Source organism: Cydia strobilella, chromosome Z (assembly GCF_947568885.1).
Source record: "Cydia strobilella chromosome Z, ilCydStro3.1, whole genome shotgun sequence".
NCBI lineage: Eukaryota > Metazoa > Arthropoda > Insecta > Lepidoptera > Tortricidae > Cydia > Cydia strobilella.
In genome coordinates, this window is record NC_086068.1 from 19,309,052 (window position 1) to 19,321,203 (window position 12,152).

A 12,152-nucleotide genomic window follows, 5' to 3' on the forward strand; every position below is an offset into this window, starting at 1 on the left:
CGTATGTATCTAGTAGACAAGTGATACAGTACCTATAGAGATGATGATACATGTGTAATTTTATAATAAAATCTAGTTTAATAGATATATAAAATTACAAGTATACATGATAAAAAACACAATCCCTCTTGTTTAAAAAAAACTGTTTTAAACTTTCACAAATAAAAAAATGGTACCATTCGATGTTTACATTTTATTTAAAAAAAATTCACCGTCAAAATCGCAATTTTCTTGTTTTCCATACTTCAAGACGGGGAACACCCAAATATTCCGAAATATGTTTTTCCGGTTTTTATACCCACGATTTTTATAATCCCGATTTTTTATAAGTCCGAAATATCAAAATTACGATTTTAAAAAACACGATGGAATAAAATCACGAATGTGCTATTTCCGAAAACTTAAAATCCGATTGTCATTTTACCGAAAGCTTAAAGTTCCGATTTTACACTTTTCCGAAAATATTTTTTTTCCGAATTCTTAAATTCTGAAAAATCATTGTGCGATCGGAAATAAGAAAATTCGGTATTCAGAAATTCGGTCTTTTCTAATGTCGGAAAAATGAAATTCAGAGATATTCAAATGAAGACTCACGTTTTAGTAATTCGTTATTCAGAAATTCGGTTTTTTGTGAGGTCGGAAATTCAAATTCAAATGAAGACTCACGTTTTAGTAATTTAGTATGACCTACATCTTCACCCGTAAATTATTGCAGGCGTCTATAAAAACAACCTGTATTTACACTGGTTTTTATTAGTATTGAACTCTAACAAAAATTTTTGATGGTAACTACTACTACCACTGGTAACAACTTGGTGGTAACTAGTGGGAATAACCCCCCGATACCATTATTAAAAACTTGTCATGTAGCCTGTTTAGTGCAGAGGTGAGCGTGACCTGGGTTCGAGGCGCTGGTAGAACACGGTGACGGCGTACTGCAGCACGCGCGGGCGCGCGCGCAGCGGGTAGCGCTTTATGCCGCAGTCCCGCAGCTGCATGCCGAATGCCATCTCTGCTATGGACGCTTTGCTCTTTGGGAGGTTCTGCACAATTATAATAAACGAAACACATTAGATGATTTTTATTTTAAAAGAAATCTTGATATGTATCTCTTATGTGAGTTGTAACTAATTTACGGATTTATTGTATTACTACATTTACTACCACAAGATCAATAAGACAATGACAAATACACAGAACATTATCGAGTAATTTAGGGTTATTTTTAAAATCTCGATCAAAACCACATATTCTGATAACGCTTATATAGACTAACATGGACTCACAATTAATAAGCTCCTGAAATAATAACCAATAAACAAGTTACTGTCCAAAATTATTTTTAATAAGTTTTTTCATCAAACAGTTCCATTGACTACCCTCCGATTGCATCATAAGATCAGCTCCATGTTAGCATATGCATTGTCATCGAATATACGGAAGTCGGTGTGCCAAATTACAGCTCAAACAGACACCGAGAAGTGGTTCAAAGTTAAGCTAAATAAAAATGTTTAAAAGGATACCACACAGGGATCAATCCCAATGTATCCTCCTCCTCCTCCTCCTCCTCCATGGTTATGGTGCTTCCACATAGGCTGTTATAAAACATCGTGTGTCAGGGACAACATGATACTATATAACATTTTGTAACAGCCATTAACGGACCACCATACACTATTTAATAACATCACTTGTTGTATTATACACAGTTAAGTTGTTCATCTCTTTATTTAGTTTCACTACAAGCGTAAAATGAATTTAGATTAAACGTCTTTTAGACAAACTCATTTTGTAATTGAGGCTTGTGGATTTCATCTTACTTTCTAACACCACATTATTTTTGTGTAGGACTGTTAGTTTCTAATTAAAATTAAACAAAACATGACTTACTTGGTAAGAGAGAACGGTATTAACAACATTGACATCCATTGAGAATGTCTGCAGGTTTTGCTGCCACAAGTTAGCGGGAGAGAGTAAGAGGCAGCTGTATTCAGGCAGCACCCGCTCTAAGCTTGCTTTACAGTTTCGCTGTTTTATGCCTCCTATTTGGTAGCAGTACTGGGACAAGCTGCCTTTACTAAAATATACAATGTCGATTTAAATATAAGATTCAAATATTATTATGTTATCAATAATAAAATTAATAAAACTAAAATCACAATCATTTCTTTTTAATAATAAGAAAGTGAAAAAGAAAGTGGTTCATAAGTCATTTCAATAACTATACAACATTCTGGAGGCATTCAAATATTAATAAAAAGCAAAATCATTCCTTCAAATACTGACATTGCCGTGAAAGCTAGATTTATTTACAGTTCATCCTTACTTTTTTTGACTAATTCTATTTCTACATTTCATATAAATTCAACTCACACATGAAAAAACCGGTCAAGAGCATGTTGGGCCATGCTCAGTATAGGGTTGCGTATTTACACGCTTGTTACAAAACCTTTGCAGCACTTTTACTAAGAAGGGAAGACTTTTTGCAAACTAAAAAATGGCTCAACCGATCATGTTCGCTATAGTTTCAATTGAAAGTATTTACTAAGCTTTACTTGCATGAATTTTTTCATAATTTTTTGACCCATTGTTCAAATATATAGGCATTGGAACTGCACGCCGACTGCACGTCAACTGCAACGTCGGCGTGCAGTTCCCATACAAGTTGCAGTCAGTCTGTACCGGCCCTAACAATCACGGACCAAAGCCGCGGGCGGACAGATATACGGACATGGCGAAACTATAAGGGTTCCTGGTTGACTATGGAACCCTAGAAATACCTACATATACCTAATTGACAAAAGTAAATGTTAAGATGAATGCCAGTTTGTTGTAGTTGAAAGTAAATAGGTAAACCTAAACACAATGACTTGTATGTATGCGTGGCTGTTTATTGTTTAATATATTTATAGGAACAAGTGTGTGCACCTTAAACTCAAGTGAATATTAAGCCCGATTCACATTTGTCTGACGTGTCGTGTTGTGTTGTGTCGTGACGGTCGTGACGCATATTGGTTTCATACATTTAATATGGTTGCGTTCACATTTGTCTGATGCACGATGCGTCAGACAAATGTACACGCAACCATATTAAATTTATGAAACCGATATGCGTCACGACCGTCACGACACAACACGACACGTCAGACCAATGTGAACCGGGCTTTAAAATCATGATGATCAGGTTGTCGATACGAAATAATATTGTCCACTTACGTTTCAGGATCCTCATGATTTTTTATAGTTTCTAGCAACCGAAATACTTCTTGCAGGGGAGCTCTAAATGCATCCCACATACGCAGGTTGCTATTCCAGGGTGATACACCTACATATAAATTACAATCTATATAATAGTTATTTTTTATTTACAAGTGTCACCAATGTCACCATTAATACATTTTGAAATAGAGTACAATTTTTCCTGGTTTTGTCCTATTTAGATTATATGATTAAATTACCTAGTGTGGCATAACATAACTAGGTTCTTAAAACTTAAAATATAGTTATAAGATGTATGACACCTTCAGTGTGGCAATTAAGTTAACTCGTAGTTAACCATACTTGTACAGGGTCAATGTGAGTTTTGAATGATTCACGGTTATTTTCACTAGACTTATATTTATCAGGATATAGACCGTGATTACCTTTTGAAATGTTTTTGAGCTCCCGATATTTACTACGACACAGTTACATGCATCTCAAAAACAATACAAAAGGTAATCATAGTCATATCCCGGTCAATACATAAGTCTGGGGTCAATATGACCTGTGCTGCACTGAACATGTTAATAATAGGCTGCAGGACACAGTGTTGCCGGCGCATAAGCCATGCTTATTTAGGAATTACTCGGCAAGGATAGGAATTACCAGTCTTGTGCACATAAAATGGTCTTCATTTGCACAAACCTATAAAACCAAAAGGGTACCATTCCACCAAACGTGGAATGGTACCCGTACGAAGGGAACAGAGGTCAAGGACACCCGAGGAAGAGATTGAGGGATGTCTTCACTGAAATAACGGGTGTCGATTGGATGCGTAAGGCTCGTGACAGAGCACTGTGGAAGAGCTTGGGGGAGGCCTACGCCACGGAGGCGACTACTATTACCCGAATAAACTTTAAACTGATTAAATATATTATTATGTAATCAAAATATGTAATAGTAGAAATAGGCTATTTTTATTTTATCTTATACCTTTAAACAAGCAATTCTTGTATAAATCTTTATATATATAATATACACGGTGTTTCATTACCCACTGAAAACCTAAAAACAGTTTGTTCAGAATCAATAGGACAATTGATTGCACTATATTTTAATGGGGGTAATTTTTTTATTATTTTTTTATTTTTTTACATGCTCAGTCTACAAGTTTGTAATGCAACAATATCAATAACTAGCATTTCACACGTTATTTGTCAATGAGCAACATCCTTAACTGGCCATTGGTAAACCTTATCTCGTTGCAGTAAGGTATGCAAATGGTCAGTTAACAGTGTTTACAATGGTAACTAGCAATTGTTTGATGTCACTAAAACAACGAAGTATCTTGTGTAGAATTACCAGTCGAAGCCGAATAGAATTGTTAAGAAATCTAAACAACGAATATTTTTTATAATAATTTATCGGATTAAAGAGTAAATACTCAAGATGAGTTTTAAATAAAAAAAATCTGTTGGGGTGTCTCAGGTTTTCAGTGGCTCAAGTAACACCGTGTATATTTCGGGGATCTCGAAAACGGCTCTAACCATTTTGATGAAATTTGCTATAAAGAGGTTTTTGGGGGCGAAAAATTGATCTAGCTAGGTTTTATACGCGCATTTCTCAGTTTTTATATGTTTTCCGAGCGAAACTCGGTCTCCCAGATATTTTATTTTTTATTAGACCAAAAGGTGGCATTTACAGTAAAATCCTGGTGGAATGATGTATGTAGTTTAAATGTAAGTATATCAGTGTTAAAAGAACATCATTTGTTGAACTGAAATCTGCAGTTAGTATTAATTATACACACCTATTTTGAGTATGATTTGTTGCACATAAAGTAAGGGTTTGTCTTTTGCCCAAACATATGGTAGTTTTTGAGTCTCGTTAAACAGTAGTTCTAATGTTGAGGATGAATCTGGAAATATAAGTTAAATATTATGGCATTCAGTACTGAGTATGTTGATCATAGAACATCTCGAGCTATTATAATAGAGGTCATGAAATTTGTTAGAAAAACAATAATGTAAATAATAAACTGCTGGAAAAGAACAGTTCGGGAAATTAAACTTTTTCACTATGAAACATTTCCAAATTAACATCAGAACTGACAGGTAAACAAATCAAAATATCATTATAGTCTGGTTATTACGACTTAGTTATTGTAGTGCTATGTTATACAAGCAAGGAAACACAGTAACAAAAATGAGTTTGAGTTGGAAAAATATTTACTATGGGCTTTGGAGACGATCAATCTTCAAATTTAAACTACTGTGAGACATATTAACTTAGCTAAACACACATGTCGCGCGAGTAACTAAAAATACGTTACAAAGGCGAACTTATCCCTAATAGAGTTCTCTTCCACATATGTATATTGGTTGACTTGTAGAGAATGCCTTAAGGCATTAAGTCCGCCATTTGTACTTGTTTTTTAATTGTGCAATAAGAAGGACAACATGTCTAATCAACTTTTTTCATACAAGTGTTGGGATACCAAGCATTAGACTTTCCATTCATCTCGACATCTATTGTCGAGTAGCAGTACTGATTATTCCGCTATTTGATGCTAGATATCGACTATGAAAATAATATAATATTGTCTTCGGTTACCGCGATAGTTACTCATGAAATAAAACTATGAAAACGGATTATATCGACCACGAACGCTGTAAAGGGTTCGAAACGTCGGGATGTATTATAAATTCAATATACGCGATATAATCCGTTTTCATAGTTTTATTTTATGAAAATAATAGTTGTTTTGGTAACAAAACTGATGTATGGAGTGAGCACTCTATGCTTACTTATTTCTCTATGACAATTTATTTTATTTTATTTAAGCCTTTATTTTTCCTTAAATAGTTTTACAAAATAAAAGTTTTCTTATAGTATTGTCTTTCATTTTACTATATTAAGGACCCCTGTCGGGTATAGTCCTCTATGACAATACTATTACAATGTTCAATTTATTGAATAATAAGATTTGAATTAGTTTCACCTATTTCATAAACTTACCTTTTGGTGGACAGTAGTTACTGTTGCAATTTGCTTTATTCAATTCCATGGTATCAAGTAATGGCAAATTGACAACTATTGGTATGTTTCCTGGCAAGGGTACATTTAGTAATGGGTAACTATAAACAAAAATACATGATTCATTAATGCTCTATAATAATAATTTAATCATGGTAGTCTAGTAAAATGTGATTTATAATACTCACCAACAAAATAGTACAATTGAGAGAGCAAAGCCTATTACTGCAATGGGATTTGAGGAACAGAACAAACCATATGTGTAGTATATTTGTGCTACACGCTCAGGTAAGGTACTCCCTGCCATTTTGCGCCTTCGACAGAACACGAGCGGCCAGAGTTCAAGAATACTTCACAATAATATTGAGCCAGGTTAATGGGAACTTTATATCGGGAGTCGGGTTTCCACAATCGTGCATTTCAATGATGATCGCATGTCTTGATGTAATGACGGCAATTGCTTCTGTGGTTTGCATCATGCATTTACATGCCGCCTTCTAAGTATTTTTCTTTGGAATAGTATAGCTTTGTATTGCACCAATTGACCGACCACGCAATGTTGACAGCACTATTGACACTTCACGACAAAACATTCCATTATAAATTAACACATCGCAAAACGAATCGTAATAATTACCTATATGTCAATTTAAAGAAGGCAAATAAATAGGTATTTTTAACAAAATCTTACAGGTAATTGTATAAAACACATTACGGGTTTAGGGGCAAAAGTTCCAAATAATACATTTGACATGTTGGTTTCGTTTGACGTTCTGTTTTTTATTTTTAATATGTAATAGGTAATAATGTCTCATGTCCTTCGGAATAGTGATCATAGAGCCAAAAGTGCAATAATTAAATTTGTCAAATTTAAAATAATTGATAACGATACACAGAGCTCGATAGTATTTAATAATAATACTTATCAAGATGAATAATTTATTAGTTATTTATTATTAAAACTAATTTCTTCAAGAAAAACGACCTATGCTTGCGACATCTATCGATTTATTCAATAAACTATTTATACACCCAGACGGGACAAGACAGAACAGAATTACTTTTCAAATTTTACCCCTAGAGTGCGCTATCGTCATTGACATAGTATAGTAGTTATTAGACACTGGTTAATGTATGGCAGCATAATTCTTTTTCTCTTTCACTCTTATGAATTTCGGTATTTCGCCATCGCTTCCTACCTATGCTGCCATAACCCGACCATGAAAAAAACCCGGTCGGTGATAAGGACAAAGCATGGCACTATTTTCTTTTCACCTCAGCAGCTCGAACAAGCCTACTTTCGTCACTCCCTCGTATCGTATCTTATCGTATCGTACATATTATAATACTTTTTTTTTCTGTTTATTCTGTGTAATTCGAAATACATTTTAACCTTTAATATGTTCTCACTACTGAGGTGAAAAATTATGTGTGCAACACGAGAGCAAAGTTATTTTACATCTCGTGTTTTTGAGTCCCTCGCTACGCTCAAGATTCTACCTTAGAATCACTCGCTTCGCTCGTGATTCAATTATAGAATCTTTCGCTTTCTCGGGACTCAAAATAAACACTCGCAAGAAAAACCAACTTTCCTCTCTTGTTGCACAAATAACTATTACATGTTGCTATGCAATCGGCCCCAGGCCCTTTTCTACTTTTCTAATAAGTGTAATTAGAAAAAGAGTTTCGCTTGTAATATTAGTCTCATAGTGTCTCTGTGATGTGATGTGTATCTGTGATGTCAATTTGTAAAATATTTGGTAAATAAACTATTTGTATAGTACCTAATCACTTTCTTTGAAATGTACGCTACAAATTCGCGTGGTTGGGCTAGGGAATAAATTTGGTTCCTGCCTCTCTAAAGTAACAGCATCTGTCCATAGAATTTTCTGTTCCGGGTCCTTTGGGAAACTAAAATAAGTAAATAAAACAGGAAGTTTACCGGGTAAGAGATTTTCACCGTTCTTAATATTTTACATAAAAACAAATAATCGGAGTTGCTTGATGCTTGGTCATAGATATGTTGTATAACGCTATCCCATCCAAACGCTATCCCCATTCTGCCACCCCGTATGAAAAAGGCATAAGTCATTATGAAAGAAGGATAGAGTTACGACATTTGGTTTAGCGTATTAGTCTTCAACAGTCTGCTAATTTAAATAATTATTTATCGTGTTTAGGAATTAAACTTACGCAAACCAATTAATCCCATCCTTTTTCTTGTGTTTTATTGAATTGTTGCGGCACCATTTTACCGCACAAGAAGGCATTTTATGTGGCTTTCTGAATTAATAATTTGATATGGGCTGACATGTTATGCCACAGAAGGCTGCTGATGTACTAAAGCTGTCAAATTCCGCGCAGCACTGTCGATTCGTTTTCGGCACAGTTAGTGGCTTGGCGAAACAGGCTTTAAGCGAGGTTTAGAATCCAGTGGCGGAATTACCATTAGGCTGAGTAGGCTGAAGCCTAGGGCGGCAGATTTAGGGGGCGGCAAAAATATGGCCAAAAAAATTTTATTTGTTGGGCCCGGGGTCGACCAGAATTTTGCCGCTACCATTTGGCCGCCCCTGTCAAGTGCCCACCGTCTAGTTAAAATTACGTAGTAAAATAAAAAAATCGACGCCGCCGCCTCGTTTCCGCCTTGACTTTGCACTGGAACGCTTGACTTTGCCGTGTAACGCTTGTTATCAATAAACGATTGATTTATTGATTGATTGATTGAACTACGTTTTAGCCGGCACCTTATTTTAGTAGGTAGTGTTTAAATAACAGGCATTATTTGCCGATTTTTGTCGCCCCCTGTGGTGTGCGTGTGTGTGTTCGATACTCCTAGTTTTCAACCAGATTGCTACTCGTATATTTTGAAATTTGATTTTAATCTACCTAGTACAAATTTAGTTTATTGCCCTGCAATGGAGCGCGATCAGCGCCATATATCGGGCTTCGCCTGTCATGTTTAGTGTGAGGACCATGAAGGCACCGGGCACTGTAAGTCGGGTTTCGCCCAACTCTTTTGGTATTATATAGAGCAGCACAAGCTGCACAAGTTGTTATCTTAATTTGAAGAACGCGCAGCGCCACCCGGTAGTCGAACTTCGCCCGACTTTCTTCCTACGTCCCTACGTCGGGCTACATAAATAAATAATAATAAATAAATAAATATTTAGGACATTCTTACACAGATTGGCTAAGTCCCACGGTAAGCCCAAGGAGGCTTGTGTTATGGGTACTCAGACAAATATATAAATACATAGAAAACACCCATGACTCAGGAACAAATATCTGTGCTTATCACACGAATAAATGCCCTTACCGGGATTCGAACCCAGGACCATCGGCTTCACAGGCAGGGTCACTACCCACTAGGCCAGACCGGTCGTCAAAGGCTACATAATTACGACGTTTTTTGAGTGAGAGTGCCGAAGACATCGGTCACTCGCTGTACGTCGATCTTCGCTCGACTTTATTCATGCGTGGGTGCCGAAGGTACTACCCATCACTGCGTCGGGCTTTGCCCATGCAAGTTATTAAGTTTGAAGATTTTCTTGACGAAGAGGCGCGCGCTCTATATAGGTCGGGCTTTAATTGACTCTTTAGTGTGAGGACGCTGAAGCCGCCAGGCACTGTATTGCACTGTATTGGTCGCCGTTGTCGGGCTTCGCCCGACTTATTTAGTGTGAGTAAGTAGTAGTGCCTACGGTAAATAATTTTCAGAGCACAGCCCAAATGTACCATGGTAGGTACAAGCGGTATAACACACACAAGAAAGCAAAGTCTCTCTTTAGACTTAAACGTTCAGTATCGCTTGTGAGTCCACACTCACAAGCGATACTAAGGTAAAAGAATCGCCGACGATCCCACGATCGTCGGCGATTCTTTTACCTTCGTGGGATTGGATCTCACTTAATAAATTATTCCCAACCCGCGCTGAAACTCTGGATAGAGTGCTCTGCTCTCGAGTTCTGCTCTCGATATCGTATATGAGCTTCTCACGCCTTTACAGTACCACAGAACGACGGATATTGGCATAGCCTATGTGTAATTCGCATCCCCAGTACTATCGTCTGCATAGTAGTGATCGTTATTGATACAATATATAACAGCGTTGGGGATAACACAGAACTTTGCGGAACGCCAGCGTTAATGTCCATACTATCGGAGCAGCTTTCGTCTACTACGGCTCGTATCGTATGCGTCTAGGTAACGGACAAAAACCTAGCGATCCATTTGCATAGCATAGTCACTCGAGCAGACCTCGACGCCAGACCCGACCGAACGCTTTAGCTATGTTCAGCCTGACTGCCAATGCCTCACCTTGACTCTCAATGGCCAAAACCCAGCGGTATGTGAGATACCGCCTCGTGCGGCAAGATGCCTCGAAATGAACGCTCTCCGACAACCGCGCTTGCGGCGGCGGCCATTTTTAATATTGAAAACTTGCCGAAAATTTGAAATTGCTGCCCGAGGGGGTAATGAGATCAGGCAAATAAAATCATGAGGTCGCATCTTCATTGAGTGAAGCAGACAGTACAGCCCAAATAAATCTGTATCTAGAATAGTGACGTTACCGTTATATGCATTTTAATATGTGGGATATCAAATACCCCACATGGTATGATTAAAAAAAAAGTAAAAAAGTTTGTACTGCCGACTTTTTGACGTCACAGCAACTACCCCTACCTCTTTCGTGCTTGTCATCTCATATATTTGTGTTCAGGACATCACACTGAATGCACTGATACCAAATATGTCCATATTTGCGACGACATGAGCGAAAATCGATTAATTTCCAGAAGACTTCTAGACCAAAAACAAGCGTACTAAGTAGCCGTGGGGTCATTTCTGAGCTCAAGTCAGTCTTCTATAGTTATTCTACTTCGTTGATACATTATATACCGGGTGTTTCATGTAACAGGAGCAATAAATTAAGCTGTAGGCTGTACTCCTCAAACTGCCCAACATTTTCAACATTAGCTTGTGTTAGCTAGCAATAACTTGTGTTTTGATTTTTATTACACTTTAAAGTGTATTCTAAGAGGCAATGTATTGCAAAATTTGTTATGTTTAAAGGGTGACAAGCAACGTCAAACACACAGATGGTAGCGTACATTGAAAATAATATTTAATTAGAATTAAAAAGGAATAATCTAAAAATTTCATAATTTTAAAAAGTTGCTGAACAAATGTTGGTCAGTTTGAGGCGTACAGCCCACAGACCTAAAATTTATGCGTTTTAACAATTAAAATTTTTATTAATATGAAAGTTTCTTTTTTTGTGTGCAAGTGTGTTGAAAAAGTCGTATGAAACGCGTGTGCATCGGCTTTCTTATTGCGCGCTCGCTCACAGCTCGCGCGCACAATATTGCCTCGTGTGTAGTGACCAACTTAGCACACTTTTGTATCACAATGTACTATTAAAGTGTAACCGAATAAAAATGGAGCAAGCATTAAACACGAGAATGATTAAAATAGGGAAATTAGCCTCCCAATATTAAAACACCTGGAGGCTTTAGTGGAGATTTTAGTAGTGCTCAAGGCAATTTTAATTTTAGGTTTTGAATGATTCACGGTTAGTTTCACTAGACTTATATTGACCGGGATATAGACCGTGATTACCTTTTGTATTGTTTATGAGCTCCCGATATTTACTACGACACAGTCACCCGTGAACAAGATGCATGTAACTGCGTCGAAATATCGGGAGCTCATAAACAATTAAAAAGGTAATCACGGTCAATATGTCTAATTTTAATTTTGTCCACGATAACTATGTCCGATGACATTATGCAAAAAATAGTGCGATTTGATTTCGCAAAGACACGTGGGAGGAACTAGAGCGCATCTATGGAGGTACCTGCTTATACAAGAGATGAGCTATGCCTGAAATTCTTCAGCTACAAGATGGACCCGTG

At 36.9% G+C, this 12,152-nt stretch overlaps 1 protein-coding gene across 1 annotated transcript in view; it reads right to left on the minus strand.

Moving 5' to 3' along the window:
• The window catches only part of LOC134754162 (sterol regulatory element-binding protein cleavage-activating protein), an 80,291-nt gene extending 73,297 nt beyond the window's left edge, over positions 1-6,994 (minus strand). The window contains exons 1-6 of the mRNA XM_063690283.1: positions 6,426-6,994; positions 6,220-6,338; positions 5,012-5,119; positions 3,217-3,325; positions 1,891-2,077; positions 898-1,043 (exon numbers count right to left, since the gene is read on the minus strand). Coding sequence (XP_063546353.1) covers positions 898-1,043; positions 1,891-2,077; positions 3,217-3,325; positions 5,012-5,119; positions 6,220-6,338; positions 6,426-6,544 — 788 coding nt within the window. The 5' untranslated portion in view covers positions 6,545-6,994. The remainder of the gene's footprint in view (positions 1-897; positions 1,044-1,890; positions 2,078-3,216; positions 3,326-5,011; positions 5,120-6,219; positions 6,339-6,425) is intronic.
• Positions 6,995-12,152: the final 5,158 nt, after the last annotated feature.